The 26,822-nt window shown below is 39.9% G+C and overlaps 1 protein-coding gene and 1 pseudogene across 4 annotated transcripts in view; both read left to right on the forward strand.

Moving 5' to 3' along the window:
- Positions 1-26,822, forward strand: part of LOC144687802 (large ribosomal subunit protein eL31 pseudogene) — a 647,000-nt pseudogene that overhangs the window by 185,147 nt on the left and 435,031 nt on the right. The gene's annotated exons all lie outside the window — the stretch shown is intronic.
- Positions 1-26,822, forward strand: part of ddrgk1 (DDRGK domain containing 1) — an 85,631-nt gene that overhangs the window by 39,126 nt on the left and 19,683 nt on the right. Inside the window, exons 2-4 of one of the 3 annotated variants that reach the window (XM_078554218.1) lie at positions 9,555-9,707; positions 17,416-17,525; positions 19,650-19,751. In XM_078554218.1, the coding sequence (XP_078410344.1) occupies positions 9,555-9,707; positions 17,416-17,525; positions 19,650-19,751 (365 nt within the window). Of the gene's footprint in view, positions 1-9,539; positions 9,708-17,415; positions 17,526-19,649; positions 19,752-26,822 lie in introns of all 3 variants that reach the window. The other 2 variants (XM_078554227.1, XM_078554210.1) reach the window with 2 other exon arrangements.

The following is a 26,822-nucleotide window of genomic DNA, read 5'->3' on the forward strand; positions in this document are numbered from 1 at the left end:
TGTCTCAAAGTGAACAGAAGTACAGTTTTCATCAAATTTAACTTCTTTCTGTGTGGCTGTGAAGAACATAAACTTATTTTAAAATTACTGAGCAAGGGTTCTTGGAGAAGGCAACCTTACTTTATACTAGTGTGCATATTCCCAGAAGAGACATTCCACAGTAAAGCTAGTATTCTGTTCAAGAATTGCCTGAAGAACATGGTGTACAAAATCATTATAATGCATGAGCAAAATGGGGAAAACCATGTGAAATAGCAACTCCCTACTTTCATACATAAGACCATAAGATGTAGGAGCAGAAGTAGGCCATTCGGCCCAGAGTCTGCTCCGCCATTCAATGAGATCATGGCTGATCTGCTAATCTTCAACTCCACTTTCCTGCCTTTCCCCCATAACCCTTGATTCCCTTACTGATTAAAAATCTGTCTATCTCAGCCTTGAATATACTCAACAACCTAGCCTCTACAGCCCTCTGTCCAGCCTTTCCTCATAAGACAATCCACCCATTCCTGGTATTAGTCTAGTAAACCTTCTCAGAATTGCAAACGCATTTGCATCTTTAAGGTCCTTAAATAAGGAGACCAGTCCTGTACACTACTCCAGATGTGGTCTTACCAGTGCCCTGCCTCCTTTTGTGGTTCAGTATTTCCAAATATTTTTTCTGCCTGAATTGCCCCAGGAGAATCATGACTATAAAATCTGAAACACTGACTTTAGACATGATGGCACTGACACTTAATATCACCTCTTATCCCTGCAAAAAGATTAACTGTTCTGACTCATTTGAATATTGTTGCATTCAATAATCTCTACTCTCAACAGTTTATCTCACTAAACGGGCCACAGGATGCCCCAAGTGAAGTTGACAATTTAGTGTTAACAGACTTTGCCGTGCTTGATTCCATCAATACACACATACTTTTCAGGAGGGGCAACTAGAGGTGAACAAGACTGGGAATCTGTGGAGAGAAGGGCAAGTTAACCTTTCAGTTGCAGACTCTCCATAGTTTTTGACTAACCTGCCCAGTGCTTCCAGTGTTCTTAATTTCCCCATCTTAGATCATGAATGCTAAAGTGAATGGTAGCACCATAATTGATCTGAGGCAGGATAGCAGTAAACTGAACATTTAGCCCAGGTGCTGTACTAGAAATATTATGGTATGCTGATTTTTATGAATAGTTGCCTCAGGTTTTAAGTGCGAAATTGTATCAAAATTCCAAACAATTCAATTGAAGAAAAAAAATGAAGATTTCTGTTTTCTGAGAGACTTGTTTTCATTCTGATCAAGGGTGATATTTGGAAATTTTTTGATAAAGGATTAAACTTCAATCATAATTCTGAGAAAGAAAATGGATTAAATAAAGGCCTCTGTGCCAGGGAATAATGCTGACATCAGGACAGAAATGCAAAAAAAAAGGCACATACTTAACTTTGAGGACACTTCAGCCTAAAATGCACTATTTGTTTCTCCACGGGTATTTTATTATTGGTAGGTACGGAACTTGAATATTGCTGAAAAGAGAGACATGCTGCCGAAGGTTTTGGTCTTGTACTCATCAGGACAAACGCAAGAATGCCAAATTTCAAATAATTGCAACAATTTATGCAACAGAAAAAAAGGGTGCTGATTAGTTGTCAGGTCAACTTTGGTTGAAGTGTTGCCATGGAGAAAGCAATGGGCTCACCAAGCCCTGGGTGATTCAAAAGAGCTATAAGGCTTGAACATATTCCTTTTGTTTGCTGAGAATGAGTCCCTGCTATGAATGGATTTCACTTCTAGCAAGCATGAATGGATTTTACTTCTAGCAAGCATGAATGGTCCACGTTACGAGCGCCACTGATTATCTTATATTGGTTGTTGGAACACCTGTTAGCGCACACAGGCTTGTTCAGCAAGTGCTGTCCAATTATGGAATCGCATCTAACAGTAGACGTTTTGTTTTGGGTTTTTCAAATGTGAGCTGATTGAATACGATCTGTACTTGGCCTATTACGAACAAGCAAGGAAACATGCTTTTTGATAAAATGTCTACTGTTAGATGTAATTCCGTGATACGCTAATAGCTACGCTAACAACCAATTTAAGATAATCAGGCGAGCTCTTCATGTGGCTCATTCTAGCTAGAATGACATACATTTATATGCTGAACAGAGAACATTGGAGCCTCTACTTTCACTATTCATAGTTCCAAAGTACAATATGCATGTAAAGATTGCATGGTATCTCTGTTCTCTGCAAACAAAGGAACGTATAGTTGTCTGGTAGTACAGAACTTGAGTATTGCTGAAAAAAAGAGACATGTCAAAGCTTTTCATCTTGCACTCATCAGGATACTTTGCAAGAATTCCAATATAAGGGGAAAACAACAATTTATACTGTATATGAAGAGAGTGCTGATTGGTGATCAATCAGCACTTTCTTCACAAAATCCTGGAACTCCCTTCCTAACAGCATTGTGGGTAGACCTACACCACATGTACTGCAGTGTTTCAAGAAGGCAGCTCACCACCACCTTCTCGAGGGTAATTAGAGATGGACAGTAAGTGTTGGCCCAACCAGCAGCGTCTGCCTCCCATGAATGAAAAAAAGGAACATGATGAAGCCTTGCGCCTTTTTCTTTTGAATTACAAAGGAGCTAGGACAGCCTTTAGTCCCCTGTTGGCTGAGGCATTGCTGTGGAGAAAGCAACCAGGGTTGACTTGCCAAACTTTTCTCCTGTAGTATAAATTGTTATGATTGCTTGAAATTTTGGCGTTCTTAAATTTGTCCTGATAAGTGCAAGATGAAAAGCTTCGGCAATATGTCTTTCTTTTATTTTTATTTCATTTTATTATTTGTTTTATTTTTTAATGGTGGCTTTTTTAAAAAAAAAAAAATTAGTTCACATAGGGAGGTATTTTCCGGCCCAGCCCCCCGCCAGGATCGTCCAGCCCCGCTGAAAGTCAGTGGACTTTTGGCTGGGCCACTGAATCTCCTGTGGCAGGTCCTGCCATGACATGACCATAAAATAGGCTTTATCTGCCATAACTTTTGGTGGGAGAAATTTAAGCATAATTGTCCAGCAGTCCCAGTAGGAAACTGCAATTTTAGATAAAGTAAAAGCAGGCAATACTTAAACCAGGCCCTGGTTCATATATGGTAGTCGTATGTTACAGTTTACTCAGTAAGTCAGCTGTGGCAGCATGCAATTTTTACATGCATGATGTAGTCCGGAGCTATGATTAGTGATGGTAGAGGCTCCAATGTTCTTTCCATTACATGGCTGACCAGGAATCTCTCCTGTTCTTCCAGCCTGCCATTTGGCATGTGTTGTAAGGATTTGCAGGTTGATGCACAACCTGTTTGGCTGCGTTTGAACTACCACCTTTATAGGCCATCGAGGCCTTGAGTGGGACTTAAATTTGGAGCTTCTGACTCGGAGGCAGAATCACTATCCACTGTGCCAGAAGACCCCCTAAGTATAAGATAGTCACTAACGAACTCATTAGGGATTTCGAGAGAAACTTCTTTATCCAGAGAATCGTTAAAATGTTGAACTCCCGACCACAAGAAGTAGTTGAGGTGAATAGGATAGAGGCTTTTGAGGGGAAGTTAGAAGTACATGAAGTACAGAATAGAGAGAGAAACTAATGGGGTTAGATGTAAAGGGTTGGGTGAAGCTGGTGTGGAGCACCAACACAGCATGGCCTGTTTCTGTGCAGTAAATACTTTGCAAAATGATTCCAAATCATGTGCTTTAATTCTGTATAACTTTAAAACTATTCGTTTCTCCATATTGTAAGCTCTAGTTTCATAGTGATAATCATGGCGGAATGCTTTTTTTGGTATTTTCTGAAATTGAACTTCTGCAAACTATTTTTAAATGTAAAGGGAAAGCTAGATTTGAAATCCTTGTGCTGTTGCAACACAACTTGCCAGATAGCAACCATGTATCGGGAAGTCGACAATCAAATGATGTTGCCAATCAAGTACGCCACTAAACATAACTTCTGTAAGTGAATAATTTGAAAATAATCTTCCATGACTACTTTATGATCGAGGCGGTTTTTGGATTTGCCAGAATGCTTGTCTTTAGTTTATTTTGACACTGATGCCAGTGATGACTTAAAAAATATATTGTAGAATTTTTAACTGTTCACAAGATTTAAAAAAAATATATAAAATGAAAACAGATAATGCTAGTGATAGATTTACAGTTAGTGGGGCCCTGTGCTCAGCTTCATTTTTGCCCCGCCCCCGCCCCCCCTCCTCCACTGGGGGGACCTGACAGGTGAAGCCAAGAAAGTACAGAATTGAGCAGTGCTTCTTCGTTTGTAAAAACATGCCTTAAATAAGGGCAATTATGAGGGCATTAAAGCAGAGCTAGTTAAAGCGAACTGGCAAATGAGATCAAGGGATATGTCAATAGAACCTCAGTGGCAGGCATTTAAAGGGATATTTCACAATGCACAGAATAGATACATTTCAATGAGAGAAAAATTCCAAAGGTGCGGGGGGATCCATGGTTAACTAAAAAAGTTAAAGACAGTAGATTGGAAAGAATATAAAGAACGGCAAAGGATGACAAAAAGATTAATAAGGAGGGGAAGATTAGAGTATGAGAGAAAGCTAGCTACTAATATCAAGAGGAATGCAAGAATTTCTATAGATTTTTAAATAAGAAAAGAGCAAACAAAGTGAGCATTGGTCCTATAGTGAGTGCATCTGGGAAATTGATGATGGAAAGAAGGGAGAAGGTGGAAGAATTGAACAGGTATTTTGTTTTGGTCTTGGCTAGAAGACATAAGTAACATCCTGGAAATAGCTGTAAATCAGGAAATGGAAGGGAGGGAGGAACTCGGGGAAAATTACAATCACCAAGCAAGTGGTATTGAGCAAATTGTTGGGGCTGCGGGCTGACGAATCCCCAGGTCTGAATGGACTTCACCCTAAGGTCTTGAAAGAAGTGGCTAGTGAGATGGTTGATGCACTGGTTTTAATTTTCCAAAATTCCCTATTATTATATGTTATAGCAGGGCACTTAAACTTCGAGGCAATCAGGCAGAGTCAACATGGTTTTGTAAAAGGGAAATCATGTTTAACCAATTTATTGGAGTTCTTTGAAGGAGTCACATGTGCTGTGGATAAAGGGGAACCTTTGGATGTACTGTACTTAGATTTCCAGAAGGCATTTGATAAAGTGCCACATCAAAAGTTATTGCAGAAAAATAAAAGGTTCATAATGTAGGGGGTAACATATTGGCATAGATAGAAGATTGGCTAGCTAACAGAAATGAGTCTTTTTCTAATTGGTAGGATGTGATGAGAGGTGTGCCACAGGGATCAGTGCTGGGGCCTGAACTATTTACAGTTTTATATAAATGACTTAGATGAAGGGACTGAAGGAATGGTTGCTAAATTTGCTGACAACACAAAGGTAGGTAGGAAAGTAAATTGTGAAGAGGACGTAAGGAGGCTACAAAGTGCCATAGGTTAAGTGAGTGGGCAAAGATCTGGCAAATGGAGTATAATGTGGGCAAATGTGAAATCGTTTATTTTGGCAGGAAGAAATAAAAAAAAAAGCTTATTCTCTAAATGGTGAGAGATTGTAGAGCTCTGAGATTCAGAGGGATCTGGTTGTCCTACTGCATGAATCACAAAAGGTTAGTATGCAGTTACAGCAGGTAATTAGGAAAGCTAATAGAATGTTATCATTTATTGTGAGGGGAATTGATTACAAAAGTGAGGAGGCTATGCTTCAGTTGTACAGGGCATTGGTGAGACCACATCTGGAGTATTGGGTACAGTACTGGTCTCCTTATTTAAAGAAAGACATAAATGCGTTAGAAGCAGTTCAGAGAAGGTTTACTAGACGAATACCAGGAATGGGCAGGTTGTCGTATGAGGAAAGGCTAAACAGGTTAGGCTTGTATCCACTGGAATTCAGAAGAGTAAGAGGTGACTTAATTGAGACCTTTTAAGATCCTGAGTGGTTTGGACAGGGTGGATGTGGAGAGATTAAAAACAAAAAACTACTGCGGATGCTGGAAATCCAAAATGTTTCCTCTTGTGGGAGAATCTTGAACTAGGGGTCACTGTTTAAAAATAAGGGGTCGTTCATTTAAGACAGAGATGAGAAATTTTCTCTCTTGGAGGGTCGTGAGTCTTTGAAACTTTTCCTCAAAAGGCAATGGAAGCAGAGTCCTTGAATATTTTTAAGGCAGAGCTAGATAAATTCTTGATTAACAAGGGGGTGAAAAGTTATCGGAGCTAGGCAGGAATGTGGGTAGAGGTTACATTCAGATCAGCCATGATCTTATTGAATAGCGGAGCAGGCTTGAGGGACTCAGTGGCCTACACCCCCTAATTCGTATGTACATATGTTCGTATGTTTGAATGAAAAATTGTCTTGTTGAAATCCAAGCTGACCTCGTGTCTGAATGACAGTAAAATGGTAAATATTGCGATATGAGGTGAGCAAACATGGAACTTGCAGATGAGAAAAGCCAAAAACAAAGGACAGATTTTATGTAGGGAGAGGGAGTGTCTGAAGTTAGAGGAAAGCTGACTAGATGCCCACTCGAACATTGATATGTCAGTCTGTTGGTATAATTTTGTTCAGAGATGGAAACGGCAGATTGGAGCCCTACTCCGGTGCCAACAGTTTACTGAGGTAAAATAGCACTGACACCACATCTCATCACTCACTGGAAAATCTCATAACAGTGTTGCTCAGTGAAAGAGCATGATCTGCTGTTGTGGTTTCAGGCATCACAATCATTTAAATCAAAATCAAATTAAAACTCGGCTCGTGTTCAATGTTTCAACCTCTGAGCAAACTGGCTGAGGTTTCACTGAAACTCCTCTCCCCATCAAAACTTGCTGATTATTAATATAATGGGAACGTGTGGAGTGAGGCCCTGGGACTGCCCATCAACTCCCCTTCGACATCCGAGTATGGCCCGTTTTTCAATCCAGTTTCTGGTTTCTCTCTGCACTGGACATGATGTGTGGAGTGAGAGCCAAGGAACGATTCTCAAGGTGTGACTGTGACTATGATAGGATGTAGCTCAGACCAGTGCCAGGTGAATCTGTCTCTATTTATTTCCTGTCTTTGAGTCTAACTTGGCATTATTGAGGTAAGAAGCTAGTCGTAAGCGTATGTGTGGACTACAATTCCTCCTGTCCCAGCATGGTGGGCTGGTACTTTTAAAACCACCCCATAGCCATACATAAGTCTTTAAAGACTTGAAATTACGTAGCGCCTTTCATGACCACCTTGCATCTTGCAGTTCCCTGGGTGGGAGAGGCTGTTCCAGCATCAATTTTTGCACCCAGTTTGAATGTTTTGAAACTCATTCGTTTTGGGTCCCCTGTCGTCAGGGGCCTCAATGCCACAGCACGGTGTGTTTCATTGTAAATCCACCACTGGATAACGCTGGAAATATCCAGCAGGTCAAGTAGTATCTGTGGACAGAGGGAACAGAGTTAACATATCAGATTGAAGACTTGTTCTGATGAAAGGTCAATGTATCAAAACACTTTTTTATGTTGCCACTTGACCAGCAGCTTTAATTTTTTGTGACTTGTGTATTTATTTTCAACCCATGCACTAACAAACATATGCATTTCTCCCCTGGCCTCTGCAATGGTACTCTGTAATGGGCTATGAGTGTCATGTTTGACTTGCTCTATTTTGAGATGCTTTTATATTGCTGTTGAGGTCTGTGAAAAGGGAGGGAACTACTCCACATTCTTGATTTAACTTAGTAATATGCATCCTTATCATTGTGAAAGAGCGTAGAGGTAATGTTCAAACCGTTTGTATGATTGGTTTGGCCACAGGCAGAATGTTATGTCAATTTTAGTGCCTTACTTTAGAAAAGGGTGCAGAATAGAAGATGCCAGGGTTTCATTGTGTGGTGACATTAGCAAAAACCGTGCACATTTTATTTGAACAGAGAAGAGTAAGAAGGAGGTCAAATGGTAACAGATATTGTTAACCTACATTGGCCAAAAATAATTTCTCTGAGTCAGTTAGTCAATAACATAAACATGCAATCATCTAAAGAATGCTGGGGCAGATTAGGAGACTTTTTAAATTGTGGTGTTTGGATATTGGATGTTCTACAATTGGTCAAAGTAGAATTCATAATGATCTATTAAAAGAGGAGTGAACAAATACTTGCAGTACTTTAAAGCGTATAGGGACAGGACAGGGAATGGGGTTATGTGGATAATTCTTTTTCAGCGCAGATGTCCGCAAAATTCTATGGTTTCTACTGTATATAGGCGATTTTCAAGACCATGTATTTCCACTTTTCTAGCTTAACTATGTGTGAGGCTGAATACTGCTACAACTAAATATAGTGGAACTACTGTAGCAAAGTCTAGTAAGGTCTGAAAGTGAGATACTGTAATGTAAATGTGTTTTTAAAAAAGTGTTCAGCTCATGCTCAGTAGCAGGCCTGAGAATTTGCTGAGTAGAAGGGATTTTTTTTAGAAGGTGGTATATGAACAGTAGCTTGCACCATGTAAATATTCTGAATCTTTTAGACTTACTCAGTTCCTGATGGTTTCCTTTGCTGTCTATTAGTACCTAGTTAGCTATATGTTTCCATTTTATCCAGTGGAAATTTGCATTCATATCCAGCTTTTATTTTCAAAAATGTAATGTAGTTGTATCAACTTTTCAATTGTATTGTAAGCACCGTTGTTCATTTTATATACATGCATCTAAGCTTTAACTATATGTGTAGAAAGACGCCCCAAGGCACTTCAGGGAGGTTAATCAAGCATGGTCAAAGAGTTGGTTTTTAAGGAGGACCTGCGGCTTAGGCCCCACAATGTAACCATCCCCAGAGAATAGTATTTGAATGCTTTCCTGTTGAAGATGTAAATTAGAATTTTTTTTTCCCACATTTTGGCAAGTCTTTATGAATCAAGAGTGTCATCTGACTGATTTTTTTTCTCAGAACTATTCTGAAATGATCAGATGAGAAATGTGAGAACAATTGAAACTCGTGACTTAGAAACAAATATTAAAATGTTTCCTGATTAACACAATGTGCTGGTTACTTGAAATAAAACAGAAAATGCTGGAAACACTCAGCATGTCAAGCCACATCTGCAAAGAGAAAGGCAGAGTTAACATTTCAAGTCTGTGACCTTTCAACAGAACTGCAGTATTTTGCTTTTGGGTTATCTGCCTGTATTGATTGAAAAATCTACCCCTACAGATTCTGGTCACAAAATGCAGAATTTCAGTTACCTATCAAATCAATTTTGCACCATCCAATCTATTCCATAAACGGTGGTGTGTTGGTGGCCCCTATAGTGTCACGTATCAGTCATTCTTTTTTGTCTCTTTTCTATCATTCTACTTTAGCTAAAACCAAAGTATCTAGAATAGTTTGAGCTTGCATGTGAGCTATTGATCCTGTTTGAATTTCGATTTCTTGGCAAACTGAGGTCTGATCATTCATCACTCTTTTATTATGCCTGTACAATTTTAAGAATATTTGATATAAATGGTATATTGATTCTAAAGATTTTTAGTCTTTGCTACCTCAGCAGATCGGAACCAACAGCAAAATGTAGTGGCTGCTGCTGGAAGGCCTCGGCCTGTTAATGAAGATCGGCCGGCTGGTGCACCTAGGATACGACGCAATCTCAGAAATAGACTTCTGGCACGGAGACTTCTGGAAGCTGACCAGGATGCCCAAGGTAATTTATCAGCACTATAAATACATATGGTATTTTTTCCCATTTTCTTAAAATAGAACCTGCTTTGAGTTCTGCAAATTGACAGATTCTAGCAAGAAATTCCAGCAGGTTCATATTGGTTAATCAATAAAAACAGCTAAGGCCCATTGTGGCAAGACTATGATAGAGGAAAGACAATAAGGCATGGCAATTTGTGATTTGAGTTTTAAAATCCTCTGATTGGGGGAGGAAGATAAGGCTCATTTTCTTGTGAATTTTACAATGGTTGGGGAAGTCTTTGGTTTAAAAGTTTTAGCAACACTAATTCCTTATTACAACTTAAGAGTTGTGGGAGGTCCAAGGGGCTAGCAGTACTATTATCTGCGGGCCATCTCTTTGGATAAACTCTTAAGCGTTGTCTATTACAGTGTTGTTTGTTTTATATGCTTTAGTGCGTGAATGTAGTTATTATGTGATGCAAAGATGACAGTTTGCATAACCAAGAGAAAAGATACAGCAATATTATAAGAATATGCTGACCTCGTGGTTATGGTAATAGACGAGTAAACTAATGATCCCAAATCCTACTGGTAATAAATCTGATTTGTGGGCTAGTGCCAAGTTCTTCAGGTAAAGGATCTTGCTACCCCTACCCAGCCTGGAGTATACATGACTGTAGTCCTGTACCATGTGGTTAATTCTTAGTACTATCAGGGCAACTAGAGATGTGGGCATCAATGGCTAGGCCAGCATTTATTTCCCATCCCTGATTGCCCTCGAATTTTTAAGATTTGAGAGAATTAAAATACTGCAAACCTTGTGCAAGGTCAGAGATTACGAAACCTGGCTCCACATAAAAGTTGATGTGGAGTAAATTGGCATATTTTTGATCGATCTATTGAGAAGTAAACTTGAGGGTTATAGAGATGTTGTTTAGAGCTATTATGCAGCCACAGAACCACGGAATTTTAACATCACAGAAGGAGGCCATTCAGCTCATTGTGTCTGCACATGCTCTCCAAATGAGCATTATGACCTAGTGCCATTGCCCTGCCTTTTCCCCGTACACCTGCACGTTGTTTCTATTCAAATAATCACCTAATGCTGTCATGAATGCCTCAATCGAACCTGAGCAGAGAGATTAAGATGCTTTCCTGGAGGGTGGGGAAAGTCGCAAGCTAGTCCAATCAGCGTATGATAGTGGCAGTAATTGATTTGTCTGTCTTCCAGTGATGTGCTCTGTCCTACGAAATATGATATCAAAAATTGTTTTAATCTGTAAACAGTAAAGTTGCACTTCTAATAATTCATCTGTTTAAAAAAAAAAGTAGGTACTGATTGCAAATTTTAAGCATAAACTTCCTGTTGGAATGCAGGAATTTCAGCAACTGGAACAGTGAAGGCAAGATTATGGAGTTGCCACCTGATTTGGTGATAGTTTATGCTAATTCTGAGCACTTGATCTAGAGGGTATCCAGTGCTAGCAAATGGCAATTTCAACACACTTTTTCCAGGTGATGAGTCTTGTTGATAGTTGAGACTGTAGGCTGGCTGAGCATGTGGAATTGCTGAGTAAAGAATCTCCGCTGATGCATTTTCATTGTATGAATATAATGTTGTTTATAGGCGGTACTTCTGAGTAACTGATGACTGGTTCGCAAAACAAGGTCACATAGATTGACTGTATCAACTCCCTCACTGCCTTTTTATTCCACCAACTGGAAACAGCAGTGGGCAGCTGTTAGCTGGGAAAATGTTTATTGAAAAATGGTTATTCACGAAAAATAATTTGCATGAGCTTTGGGCCCATGTTATATTTTTGGATGCCTTGCTAGTAAGGCAACTTCCAGCCTTAGTCATACGGTATAAGGATTTTCATTTACTTATTTTAGTCAGTAACTGCAATAGCTGCCCGCATTTCACAACCCACCCATTCTCATGCTTACACCTGTGAACTTGATATACTGTATTGTGGGTAATGAAACCATTGTTAAAGACAGGACAGCTTGTTCAGCCTTGTATTGCAGTTTGGATGCTTCACTGGTTCTGCTATTAGCATCTTTGCTTTAGTTAATTGTACGTGCTTTCCATTTGACATTTAGAAGGATGCTGAGGGTTGTGTTCCATAGTTATTGGTTGAGATCATCAATTTTTTCCCCCAGCTGCAAAGTTGATTACATTTAGCTATTTAATTTTGTAGATAATTGGTAAATGGTTATTATGCAATTATCCCTAACATCAAGGTGCTTAGAGAATTGGGAGAGAATAGACTAGGAAATAGTAAGGTATTGGGTGAGATTAGAGGAAGCAGGAAAGTAATACATTCTAAAATATGGTTACTGTGCATGTATATAAATGCATAGAATATGGTAAATAAGGTTGGTGAACTGCAGGTGCATATTGCCATGTGGAAATATGATAAAAGCAAAATACTTGAGAAATATGATGATGTGATAACGGCGACCTGGCTTGAAGTAAGGCAGGACTGAATATTAAATATTCCTGGATACAAGGTGTTCCGGAAAGATTGGGAAAGGAGGAGGGGGTGGCAGAAGGGGTGATTTAAGGAGAACTTAAATCTGGAGAGAGAGTGTCTGAGCAGGTCAAGGGCAGAATTTGTTTGGCTGGAGCTCAGGAAGAAAAAAGCAATTACATGGCTCAGCGTAACCTATAGACTATCAATTAGTGGGAAGGTTGTAGAGGAACACACTTGCAATAAAATTACCAAGAGGTGCAATAATTATAGGGTAGTTATGGGGGATTTTAATTATCCAAATATAGACCAGGTTAGTAGTAGTATAAGGCAGATAGGGGGAAAGGTTCTTATCGTGCACTTGAAAATTTTCAATAGCAGCATGTTTCTAGTCCAATGAGGAAGGAGGTATTGCTGGACCTGGTTCTTGGAAATGAGTTGAAACAAGTGGATCAGCTGCTAGTAGGGGAACATTAGGTGACAGTGATCATTGTATCACAAGGTTTAGGTTGGCTATGGAAAAGGGCAAGGAGCAATCCAGAGTAAGAATATTGGGAGAAAGCCAACTTCAATAGGGGTAAGAATGCATCTGGCTCATTTAAAATGGAAGCAAAGATTTGCAGGCAAAACTTTAAAAGTAGCCATTGTTCAGAACAGTTTTGGAAAGTTTGGGTGCAGTTGAGGTGTATTCCCATGATTGGGAAAGGTAGAGCCCCCTGGATGACGGAAGAGATGGAGTATAAGATGAAGCAGAAAAAGTGACAAGTGACACATGACAAGTGTCAGGTGGATAATCTGGCTCAACATGGAAGGTTCAGAGGGCAAGTGAGGAAGCAGATATGAAAGCAAAGAGGGAGTATGAAAAGAGAGTGGCAGGGAACATAAAAATGAATCCAAAAATCTTCTACCGGCTTATAAATAGTAAAAGGGTGATAAAAGGAGTGGGGTCGATAAGAAACCGAAAAGGGGATCTATTCATGGAGGAAGGGGGGCATGGCTGAGGCACTAAATTAATACTTTACACCTATCTTTACCAAGGAAGATGCTACCCAGAACATGGTGAAAGTGGAGATGGTTCAAACACTTTAAAATTTAAAATTGCTGAGGAGATATTAGATGGGCTGACTGTACTTAAAAGTTGATAAGGCACCAGAACTGGATGAGATGGATTCAAGAATACTGAAAGAAGTAAGGGTGCATATTGTGGAGGCACTAGCCATAATTTTCCAGTCCTCCTCAGATAGAGGGGTAGTGCCAGAGGACTGGAGAGTTGTAAATGTTACAACTTCGTTCAAAAAACAGCATAAAGATAAGCCCGGCAACTGCAGCTGAGTTAGTTTAACCTTGATGGTGTGGAAGCTTTTAGGAACAGTGATTTGGGGCAGAATTAATGATTTTTTTTTTATTCATTCATGGGATGTGGGCATTGTTGGCTAGGCCAGCATGTATTGCCCATCTCTAATTGCTCGTGAGAAGGTGGTGATGAGCTGCTGCCTTGAACTGCTGCAGTCCATGTGGTGTAGGTCCATCCACAGTACTGTTAGGGAGGGAGTTCCAGGATTTTGACCCAGTGACAGTGAAAGAATGGTGAAGTTTGGGATAGTGTGTGGTTTGGAGGGGAACCTGCAGGTGATGATATTCCCATGTGTCTGTTGCCACCGGGAGGTGAGCAGTCATTGAGGCAGTCTGAATTGGAGTAGCTTTTGAGGCAGTTCAGAGATTAGATCTTCAAAAATGAAGATTTGAAATGCCTCCTGAATGAGACCAAGTTTTACCATGATATTGTACATCTCTGGTCAGTGACATCTGGAGGGTTGTTGAGAAATCTGTGGGATCGGTCTTGGTTGCATCTGCTATGTAATGTGCAGTGCAGTGTGTTCAACCACAATTTGCCCGTTCATTCATATTTACCTCCTGTTAATTCTGGATTCTAGAGTATAAGGTAAATATTGCAAATTGTCTTACTTTTCTGAATTTTGTACTGTAAAGTTTAATTTATTTTCATTTAAAACCTTGGAATCTTGTGGCTTTACCCTCCTAGTGGGTACTAAGGGTCTGGCACATATAAGGTTAATGTGGATTTGCATACACTGCCACCCTCAGTGATGTAAGAGAGCACATGACCCACACCCAGGGTCAGTCTAATGTTGGACAGCCGTGTGTACCAGTCAGCATGGTGACAGCTCCTAGCTTGTACCCTTTACTGTATACTTATAAATAGTTCTAAGAGTCAGTAAAGACTTCGTTAACCTACGTATGACTATGAAGATTTCTTCAGACCTAACAAACTGCATCCAACACCCTACAACAATTGGGATTTCAAACTTTGTCTACTTTAAACAAAAAGTTACTGGTCCCGAACCGGATCGTACCATGTTCTCCTTGGAAAAGAGAAGATAGTAGGACATTTGATAGAGGTATTCAAAATCACGAGAGGACTGAACAGAGGGCTTAGAGAGAGAAACTGGTTTCCAATTCTTCCACTAACAAGGGGCACAGATTTAAGGTAATTGGCAAAAGAAGCAAAGGTAATATGAGGAAAACAATTTTATGTAGCGAGTGGTTAGGATCTGGAGTATACTACCTGAGTGTGTGGTGGAGGCAGATTCAATTGAGGCTTTCAAAAGGGAATTGGATCATTATTTGAGAAGGAAAGATGTGCAGTGTTATGGGGAAAAGGCAGGGTAGCATCACCAGTTGAATTGCTCTTGCAGAGAGCCAGCACTGACATGATGAGCTGAGTATCCTCCTTCTGTGCTGTATCTATTCTATTATTCTACAATAACTCTCCTTTTCGTCAATGCATCAGCTTTGGTGACCCCCTGAAAGCTGCTTATGCTATTAGGCGGTGGCGTAGTGGTATTGTCACTGGACTAGTAATCCAGAGACCTAGGATTGAATCCCACCATGGTAGGTGGTGAAATTTGAATTCGGTAAAAAAAATAAAATAAGATCTGGAATCAAAAGTCTAATAATCATGAAACCATTGTCATTTGTTGTAAAAACCCATCTGGTTCACCAGTGTACTTTTAGGGAAGGAAATCTTCCATCCTCACCTGGTCTGCCCTACATGTGACTCCAGACTCACAGCAATGTGGTTGACTCTTAAATGACGTCTGAAATGACCTAGCAAGCCATTCAGTTTTCAATGCTGGCCTAGCCAATGATGCCCCCATCCCATGAACAAACATAAAAAACCCTTGCTTATTTATCTTGGCATTTTTCCCTGTGCCCACCCCCCCCGCCCCCCCCGACCCCCTACTCCTTTCCCATATTTTAATTATGCTTGAATCTGTTGCTATCTTTCTTTGTTAAACTGTTTCTTTACCTATTGCTCAAATACTTCTGTCTCCTATTTCTCTCTCCCTGTGCTGCTTATTGTGTTTACCCTTTGTGTTTCCCTTTTTGTTATTCTCTTCAACTTTATTACATAGATTATTGCATTGCTATTTTACATTCCCCCACACTATTCTGCAACCATTGTGGAGGATGGGGCAATTCTAAGCCCATACATTAAAATGGCTATGAGGCATATAAAAGCAATATGGGTCCCATTGTTTTCACCTTGATATGAAAACTACTGAGCCCAACCTGTCCAAATTTGTGAACGATACTAAATTGGGATCAGTGCCAAATGACGAATATCGATGTGCATAAATTCAGAAGGATTATGACAAGCCCGATCAATGAAACAGCAGATCCGATTTAATACAGCGACTGGAAGGTTATTAGTTCAGAGAAGGCGAATGTAGATTCTGTGCTAAATAGAAATCCATTTAAGTTATCAGTGCAAGACGTCTTGGGGCTTTAGTGGACCAGTCAACATACTGATGCCGTTCACAGTTGGGTAGCCTACTAGCACAATGACAGCCATTCGGTTGATGTGCGAGAGGGCAAGTAGTGCCCCAGAAAACTATCCCAGCTGAAAGATGACCCCTTCAAGGAAGAAGAGGAGGAAGAAAAGTAGGGAGGTTATGCTTCAGTTATACATGGCATTAATGAGACCACATCTGGAGTACTGTGTACAATATTGGTCTCCCTATTTAAGGAAGGATGTTCCTGGGTGGAAAATGAAATTTTTGATCCTTATTACTATAACAATGTTCCCTGGCTGTTCTTGTTTGAAAAGTAAACAGAATGCTGGGCTGCGTTCAGGAAGTATAACAGTCCAAAGAGAACATTTTAAAACTGTATTTGGCACTGATGAGACCCCATCTGGAGTTTTTCATGCAGTTTTGTTTTACCTATTTAAAAAAGAATGCTTAGTTATTGGAAAGAAACGCTACATGCCTGATCCCAGAACTTGTGGAAAGGACATATGAGGAAATATTGGCTACCAGAAAAGGACTTAATTTAAAGCTAACCTAAACTAAAAAGGTTCTAATTTCTGTTGTCTGGATGATAGTGTTACTCCATTACTGTCCCTCCATAGCACATTTGTTTGCCTGGGGACTTCTGCTCATAAAATTATAGTGGGGCTATTCAGGCCATGGCAATGAGAGAGTCCTTTTTAGTTATGGTGTGAGAAAACACTGCTTTAAATTATTCATTTTCTAATTGTCTGCACTGTCTAAAATGTACAGAAGCAGCATACTCAGTTTTACAGGTAAATAATGTAAAGAATGTGACAGAAACCAGTCATAAGTATAATTACTGTTGGCTTGAATGAAATAGAAGCCAATATACTATGAACATAGCCTGACAGATGAGTGAAGCAGAGGTGCAGACACCCAGCACTAGAGTGGGCTTATTCAGACCATGGAAATGAAAGAGCCCTTTTTTAGTTAAGCGAGCAAACATAACTTTAAATCAAGCGGTTTTCAGATTATCAGATGCAACACTTAAACAAAACTACAGGAATGACTTTGCAGTCTTTTCTATCGAGACCCATATGATATTATTACTGACTGTAACCTGGAAATGATGTTGTGCACTTCAATGAATAGTCTTTGCTGCAAGTCCCATGGGGTGGATACAAGCAATTTCTGTAGTTAGAATGTCCTGTTTAAAATGTTATTTTGCTGCATATTCCAAAACCATGCCCAATATACTTATTTTCTTTTAAGATTATTAATTTGTTGTGCAACCCTTATTATTCTAAGGCTACTTTGATACTCTTGTTATAAAAGCACTAATACAAGATTGTTAATCTATTTGCCTTGAAGTGTGGCAGGGTGCTTTTGGACGATTGAAAGTGTTCTCCCTTGGCAATTCAAAATTTAGATCACATTTGTTTCATTTCTGTTTGCTGTACAGTTGAAGTGGAGGAAGAAAAAGATGGTGCAGAATTTCAAACACAGGGCAAAATTGGAGCCAAGAAACAGCGGAAATTGGAAGAGAAAGAACAGCGAAAGGCACAAAGAGAGGTTAGAAACAGTCGTATTTCAAAAAAAGGAAAGCTTATCTGCTTTTTTTTATTTCCATCACTTGCATGTTATTGGCCAATTAGCATAGAATGGTTACAGCACAGAAGGATGTCATTTGGTCAATCACGTCCATGTCGGCTTTACATAAGAACATAAATAGAAACAGGAGTAGACCATTCGGCCCCTCAAGCCTGCTCCGCCATTCAGTAAGATCATGGCTGATCTTATGTTTTCGATTTCCACATTCCCAACTAACACCGATAGCCTTTGACTCCCTTGCCTAACAAGAATCTATCTACCTCTGTGTTAAAAATATTCAATGACTTCGCCTCCACCAGCTTCTGAGGCAGAGAATTCCAAAGTCGCACAAGCCTCTGAGAGAAAAAAATTTCTCCTCATCTCTGTTCTAAAAGAGCAACCCCTAATTTTTTAAAACAGTGACCCTTAATTCTGGACTCACCGACAAGAGGAAACATCCTTTCGATGTCCACCTTGTCAAGGCCATTCAGGATCTTGTATACTTCAATCGAATCACCCCTCACTCTTCTAAACTCCAGTGGAAATAAGCCAGTCTGTCCAACCTTTCCTATGCTCTCTGCAACAGCAGCTCGCCTAGTTCCACTCCCTTGCCTTAGCCCTGCAAATTTTTTCACTTCAGATAATTATCGAATTCTATTTTGATGGCCTCAGTTGAACCTGCTTCCACCACATTCTTAGGCAGTGCGTTCTGGATTCTCACCACTTGCTGCGTTAAAAAGGTTTTTCCTCCTGTCACTGTTTCTTCATTTGTCGATGGTGGAAGGTTCTGGATCCTTCCACCAAAGGGAGCAGTTTCTCCTTATCTCATTAGCAGAAGCATAAACTTAAGAGAATGTACAGTTCCATCTTGAGATAAGTGAGCCTTTGGTACTGGTGTAAACATAGTGAGATGATCCACAAAAGCAACTCTGCAATGCTTCGAGTTAAACAAACTGCGTTTCTTATCTTCTGTGGTCTTTGGAAATTCTTGTAGGATGTTTTGACTCACTGTTCGGAACCTTCCTCTGCCTTTTATTGGGTTTCAATCCCAGGGGATTGCAACATGGAAAGAAATAAGACAGTAACTCTACCCCATTGATTTGGTTTAAGCTAGTATTTTAAGAAATTCATCAAACGAGTGAATCCTAGTATAAATATGTTTGACAATGGTCAGCATCCTTTAGAAGCACAAGTGGCAAGTTGTATCAGCCCCAATTTGGTGTTGGGAAGGTTATTGCAAAATTATTTGACTGTGGTGAAAGGTCAGTTTGATAAAGTAGTTTAAAGTGAGTTAAAAATTTTTCACAATATAACTGCCTTTATGTGCCAAAAATAAGAAAATGCAAATGTTAGGGTGACTACTTTATTAACTAATAATTAATTATTTGCTCTCAAACTGGATTCTCTTCCCGAGGTTGTAATCTGCATACAGTAATGTGAAAAAATTGAGCTGGAATTTTACATTTTAATCTTTTCAGTCATTTTTATATTAAAGAATTGCAAGAATGCAAAGCAGGTTCAACAACATCAAGAAAGAGAAAAGACTGATTAATGCCTTTAATCGAGAATCTTTTTAGAACTCTTGTTTTGTCTGCTAAACTATTTTCAATTCCCAAATTGGGACATGAACCTGGAATTTCATCCTACTATTCCACTGAAGACCCCTGAATAATGTGTCTTATTGGGGACCATTTTTATTGGGACAGCTGCCTACAGGCGAAGCAACAGGCTAACAAGATGGAAGGCAGTGTTGCTATCCACTTGCTAGGTTACTTGGTTACTTAACATTACATGTTGATTAGCTAGTCAACCAGAGAATTCAGTTGATAAGCTATCAGACTGTGCATCCCTTTTATACAGAGTAAAGTGAGGTTTCCCCTGGAAAGTAATAAAGCAGATTCCGCTATTGTCTCTTTTGCACATATAATCTGTAATGTCATAATGTCCTCAAATATAAGTGAGGTGGTTTTAAAATGTATATTTATGAAACACTGTGCTAGACAAGTTAGTAAGAACTTTGTCAATTAAATTCAGCATGTAGCTTAGCCAGGATGAGCTCTGAAGCTGTTTCTCATCTGACCCAATTTTATTTTATTTCATGAAAAGGCTGAAGAAGCAGAACGAGAGGAACGGCGAAAATTGCAACTCAGGAGAGATGAAGACCGGAAAAAAGATGAGGAACGGTTACGACTTGAAGAGCAGCGAAAAGTATGACCACTGTTTTGCTTTTTAATTTCTTCCATGAAGTTCAGCTGACAGTGGCCATTTCTTCACAGAGCACAATTTTTGACAAATAATGAATGCTCTTAGACAAAAAAAAATTTGGTGTTTGAAATCTGTCATCTGCAGTACTAAGAAACAAAAAAGGCAGCTGTGAAACCACAGCTATGTTAAAGAGGACTCATTTGGATTGTCAGCATGTTGGAGCCATAAATGTGTAACACCCATTTTAATTGCATCATTGCATGGAGTGGCAATTGGCAGCTTCTCCAGCTGGAGAGCTCAAGAGTGGGATTTCTACAACAGCAACCTGTATTTATATAGTACCTTGAATGTAATGAAACTTCCCAAGGCACTTCACAGAAGCATTATAAAACAAAGTATGATACTGAGACACTTAAGGAGGGTTCTGAAGAAGAGTGATATTAGACTTGAAACGTTAACTCTGTTTCTCTCTCCACAGATGCTGCCAGACCGACTGAATTTTTCGAGCACTTTCTGTTTTTATTTCAGATTTCCAGGATTTGCAACATTTTGTTTTTATTTACATTGAGGAGCTATTAGGTCAGATGACCAAAAGCTTGGTCAAAGAAGTCAGTTTCCAGAAGTGTCTTAAAGGAGGAAAGCAAGGTGGAGAGATATGGGGATGATATTCCAGAGCTTGGGGCCTGGACAACTGAAGTCACGGCCACCTGTGGTGGAGCGATTTAAAATTGGGGGTGGCATAAAAGGCCAGAATTTGAGGAATGCAGATATCTTGAAGGGTTGTGGGGCTTAAGGAGATGGAGAGAAGCAAGGTCTTTGAGGGATTTGTAAACAAGGATGAGAATTTTTAAAATCAACATTGACTCCTGGTCATGCAATGTAGGCCAACGAGCACAGGGCTCAAAAGGATTTTGTTGAAAAAGAAAGTTGAAAAGGATTTGCTGCGAGTTAAGACACGGGCAACAGGGTTTAGGTTGCCTTTAAATTCACAGAGGGTAGAATGTGGATAAGTAGCCAGGAGTTTGTTCTAGCGAAGCCTAGAGGTGACAAAAGGCATGAATGAAGGTCTCAGCAGTGGATGTGCTGAAGCTCGGCCAATACTGGGTGATGTTACAGAGGTGTATATGGGCAGACTTGGTGATGACCCGGATGTGTGGTTTGAAGCTCACCTTGGGATCAAATATAACACCAAGGTTGTGAATAGACTGGTTTTGTCTCAGGCACTTGCCAGGACAAGGGATGGAGTCGGTAGATAGGGAACAGAATTTTGAGTGGTGACTAGAAACCAATGGTTTCAGTTTCCCCAGTATTTAATTGGGGCACTGCTTTTCATCTATTCGACCATGGGATGTGGGCATGCTGGCTAGGCCAGCATTTATTGTCCAATCCTAATTGCCCTTGAGAAGGTGCTGGTAAGCTGCCGCCTTAAACTGCTGCAGTCCTTGTGGTGCAGGTACACCCACAGTGCTATTAGGGAGGGAGTTCCAGGATTTTGACCCAGCGACAGTGATGGCAATATAGTTCCACGTCAGGATACTGTGTGACTTGGAGGGGAACTTGCAGATGGTGGTGTTCCCATGCATCTGCAGCCCTTGTCCTTCTAGGTAGTAGAGGTTGTGGGTTTAGAAGGTGCTGTCAAGGAGCCTTGGTGGTTGCTGCAGTGCATCTTGTAGATGGTACGCACTGCTGCCACTGTGTGTCGGTGGTAGAGGTAGTGAATGTTTTAAGGTGGCGGATGGGGTGTCAGTCAAGTGGGTTACTTTGCCCTGGGTGGTGTCAAGCTTCTTGAGTGTTGTTGGAACTGCGCTCATCCAGTGCTGGATGTCAAATATGCAGTCTGATAATTTAGCAACAGTGGAGGAGTTGAAAGAGTTGGTGGTGAAGAAGAGCTGGGTGTTGTCGGTGTAAATGTGAAAACTAATGCTGTGCCTTTGGATGATGTTACCAAGGGGCAGCACGTAGATGTGAAATTGGGGGGGGGCATGGCTCAATCCTTGGGGACCCCAGAGTTAATGGTGCAGGAGCAGGAAGAGAAGCCATTTGCAAGTGGTTATCTGGCTATAATTAGATAAAACTAGAATCGGGCGGATGCAGCCCCTACCAGCTGGATGACAGTGGAGAGGCATTAGAGGGTGATGGTGTGGTCAAACGTGTCAAAGGCTGCTGGCAGGTTGAAAAGGGCGAGGAGGGGAAGTTTACCTTTTGTCCCAGTCATATAGGATGTAATTTGTTTCCCCATGTAGCTGCAGAGGGTGAATAACCTAGAAAGGCCTGTGATTAAAAAATGTGACTGAGGGAGTTCAAGCCCTGGGAGAAATATCCTGTTTTTTTTTGAGGTCTGGCAAGATTGTGTGCTAGTGCTAACGTATAGATTATATGTACCATGAAATGCTGTGATATGAATGTCTGTTGCTCCCTACAACATTGATGATGACCTTTATCGAACTTTTTATCACCCCAGCTCTGCTGAAAGATCATTGACCTAAAACCGCTAACTCTGTTTCTATCGCCACAGATTCTGGCAGATTTGTTGAGCATTTTCTATATTTTTTTTCAGATTTTCAGCACCCACGTTATTTTGCTTTTATCTCTACAATGTTGTTTTTTTTTCATTCATGGGATGTGGGCTTCGCTGGTTGGGCCAACATTTATTGCCCATCCCTAGTTGGCTTGGTTATCGATCAAAGTTAGGAAAGGTACTGAATGAAGTCAGGGTGCTCCTTTGTCAGGAGCAGAATGGGGAAAATTGAACAAGAGGTGTTTAGCCTTGTGACGCACTTTCACATGTAGAAACTGCCTCCAACAGCATTGGCTCAACATCAGCCAACTATTATTTTGTGAAACAGAGTAGATACAAGGGTAATCTTAAAGAGTGGAGAAAGTAAGGAGATGAGATGAAGGGTAGCAACGGGGAAACTGTCTTCAATGAAGTATATGTTTGGCATGGGATGAACTTTAAAATGAATTCTCGATTGATCTAAGATACCTTCTCAGAATATCCCTGAACCCCTGCATGCATGCGCACACACCGGTGATCATACACTGACAACACGTACTTAATGCAGAGTGGCTTTTTGAACTCATTTATTCTATTTGTGTGTTCCCTAGTAATGTGATTTAATTCTTCTGGTTTAATATTTGCATCAAAAATATTTAAATCATAAATGAAATTGCAGCTTGTTGAAAGAATAGTGACATTGTAGATTTCTCACCTAACCTCAAATGCTTTGGAGTATTCCAGATTTACCAGACAGAAGTCAGTTCCTCTTTTATATATGTGATGACTATTCAACATTAATTTTGAAAATCATAACTTTTAAGCTGTAGTATTTTTATGCTTGTTTAAAAAAGAGATGGTGATTTAAAGACTATTTTAAAATGGTGTAGATTTTTAACTCTGATAAATCTGTTCGATATCAAAATTAAAACTCTGCAGTAAAGTATGGCAGAAGTTTATTTTTGCACCATGTTGCATCCACTTTTGTTCTGTGTCTGTTAGTGGAGGCGGACAATGCCCACAGTTTTGCAACTGCCATTAGTGGTATGATTCTGAGTAGGTGGTGCTCTGAGCACCTAGGTTATAATACGTAGGTCAGGAACAATGTTTCCAAGTACTCTAATGACCTAACACCAAACCACTCACTGTGGGAGATATAGTATAGCTATGGTATATTGAAGGAAGCTAGTTAATTCATTTGCTTAACTTTTTACAAGAGAATCTTTAAAATATATAGAATGGTGCTTCATTACAAGAATTATTAAAGCCCTACTTCAGATATTTAAGCACATAATCTAGACTGATACTCCAGTGCAGTACTGAGGGAGCCTTTTGGATTAAGACATTTAAACAGAGTTCTTGCCTGCTCTCTCAGGCAGGTGTAAAAAATCTCATGTTGCTGTTCAAAGAAGGTCATAGGACATTCTCCCAGTTTACCTGGCCCCTCAGCCAGCATCACTTCCCAAATTATCACATAATTTATCAGCACGCTCTATGTGGCACTTGTCTGTGCAAATTGGCTACCGTGTTTTCTATGTTACAACAGTGAGACTTCAAATGTGGCTGTGAAGTGCTTTGGAAGCTTGTGTGTATGTGAAAGGTTCCATATAAAAGCAATGCTTGGATTCACACTGTAGAACAGTATTATCTATGACTTGAAGATTTTTTTTTGAGTTTTAATCAAACTTTCACCCAATGTTTGCGTAAAGGCCCTCCCCAAACATTTAGACTCCAACAAAGTGTTATTTTTGGCATCATGACAATCATTTTATAATTAATTTTATTGTTGCAGTGGAATTAATAGCATGAGGGGAAAATACTCTGCTTCTTTTAACTGAAAGTAATGTTAACAAAAGGTTTAATATCCCTGTTAAAGCCTTTTCATAGTATAGTTTGATACAGGAGTAATTTTAAGTAAAAAATGTTTTTCTTGTGTAGACGATCTAAAAACATTTTCTGTAGTCTGAATCTTATTCAAAAATAACTCTTGGTTGCTTTCTCTTTGTATTTTCACATGAGGGCCGGTTAGAGTGTCAATTGTCTGTGGTAATGATAGATATCAATTCCAGTGATTTATAGTCTTACTGTAATTTAGTTGTCATATAGAAAGCTGCCAATGTCAGATGCTGTGCCAGTTTTTCAATCTAGGCCCACAGATGCAATCTTTTCCATTTATTTCCTGATGTTTCCCTTGTTTTACAGCCACTCATGCCTATCTTTTTAAACAAGGCTTGAAATTATTTCTTGAATGGAGCTGCATTGTTGTGTGAGGTAGTAGCAGTTCACAACACTGGAAAGTTCGAAAATGCAAGAGTGCCGTCTAATAAAATTGCTGTTAAGCAGAGCTGTTTAACAAAGGGGTAATATTTCTGTTGGCACAATTGAGAAATTGCACCCAAAATATACTTGAGATTGTGCTGCTTAGTTTAGAGTTCAAGTTCCATGATTAAGATTTTCAATGAACAGTCAAGGAAAAATAATAATTTCCTTCTTGAATTTCCTTTTAAAAAGTTCTTCTCTGTATTTAAGAATGCTAACCTGGTGCAGTTTTATTAATAGAGCTGAAAATGGGTTTATCACCCAAATAAGCATTTTAATAAGGGTGTTCAGCCTGAATGACCCATTTTTAAAAAAAAACACACACAATTACTTAAAACCATACTGAACAAAAATAGTTTCATTGGTATACATCAATCAGTTCCTAAATATTTTTGATATGAGAACTTTTAAAGTATGTCTACTAGTACCTCTGCACCTAAGACAATGGGTGCAATTCGAAGAGCCATGTTGAACCACAGCCAATGGGGAATCTTGCAATTTTGACATGGGTGTGTGACCAATTTTCTAGGCAGTGCTTTATCTGGGAAAATTGTGCTTGATCTGGAAAAAATGTATCTTGAACAAGAGAAAAACAGGATTGCAAGTGGTTTTGGGTGTAACTCACTTAATGTTTAAAATTCCCTGATCTATTGTGTTGGTTTGGCTGATTTTGTCCAGATTACACTGACGTTTCTGGGGATAACTTGACCTCAAAATATTTTAGAATAGCAAAAATTGACATTCTGCACAGTTGTAAAGAGTTAATTCACAAGTCATGAGTTAATTCACATGTTCCTATTAAAATGGCTAATTGACCAAGCCCACATAGACTTCTGGCTTTTATCTTAAATGCTTTTTTTGATCTATTACAGGGTCACAAAAATAGAGTGCTGTCACAAACTTGGTGATTGTTGAGAGCACAAAAATTTGTTGATGGAAATGAGGAATGGTGTTCCCTTAGGGACCTCTGTGCTACAATAAGAATGCAGACTCTTGCTTTTTTCCATGAGGAAATTTCATATCCAGTTGAATGGCATGATTGTCTTGTGACATGTGATTCTGCCCTGAGAATAAAGATAGTGTGGTTAGGCCCAACCTTTCACAGCTCTGGTTATTATCCACTAATCAGCTTAGCCTGACTTCAGAACCATGCAGTTTTCAACTGATTTCGTACTTTTGCTTAACTTGCCATTTTGAAAGCCCAATTCAGATCAAAACAGACATGGACTAGCCTTTTCTGGTTGCCTTTTTACCCCTCTCTCTGCAAGCTTTTGATTTAATCAATGCTCGAACTTGTGATTTTGGGTCATGTCTAGTAATGGTGTATTCTGGTTTGTTGTATAATACAAATATTTTACTTCATAATTGATTGATTTTTTTTAGGGAAAAAAAGTGACGATAGTTCTGAAGACTTGTGCTCCAGAACTTGCCACGCCCCTAGCCAAGCTGTTCCAGTACAGCTACACCACTGGCATCTACCCAGCTATGTGGAAAATTGCCCAGGTATGTCCTGTACGCACAAAGCAGGACAAATCCAATCTGGCCTATTACCACCCCATCAGCTTACTCTCCATCCTCAGTAAAGTAATGGAAGGGGCCATAAGCAGTGCTATCAAGTGGCACTTGCTGAGCAATAACCTGCTCACTGACGCCTAGTTTGGATTCTGCTAGGGCCACTCAGCTCCTGACCTCATTGCAGCCTTGGTATAAACATGGACAAAAGAGCTAAACTCCTGAGGTGAGGTGAGAGTGACTACCCTTGACATCAAGGCTGCATTTAACAGTGTGTGGCGTCAAGGAGCCCGAGCAAAATTGGAGTCAATGGGAATCGGGGGGGAAAAAACTCTACTGGTTGGAGTCATACTTAGCACAAAGGAAGATGATTGTGATTGTTGGAGGTTAGTTATCTCCACTCCAGGACATCACTGCAGGCATTCCTCAGGGTAGTGTCCTCGGTCCAACCACTTCAGCTGCTTCATCAATGACCTTCCTTCCATCATAAGGTCAGAAATGGGGATATTCACTGATGATCGTACGATGTTCAGCACTATTCGCAACTCCTCGTATGATGAAGCAGTCCATGTCCAAACGCAGCAAGACCGGGACAATATCCGGGCTTGGGTTGACAAGTGGCAAGCAACATTCATGCCACACAAATGTCAGGCAATGACCATCTTCAACAAGAGAGAATCTAACCATCGCCCCATGATGTTCAATGGCATTACCATCACTGGGGTTACCATTGACTAGAAACTGAA

Source organism: Cetorhinus maximus, chromosome 1, assembly GCF_964194155.1.
Source record: "Cetorhinus maximus chromosome 1, sCetMax3.hap1.1, whole genome shotgun sequence".
Taxonomy (NCBI): Eukaryota; Metazoa; Chordata; class Chondrichthyes; order Lamniformes; family Cetorhinidae; genus Cetorhinus; species Cetorhinus maximus.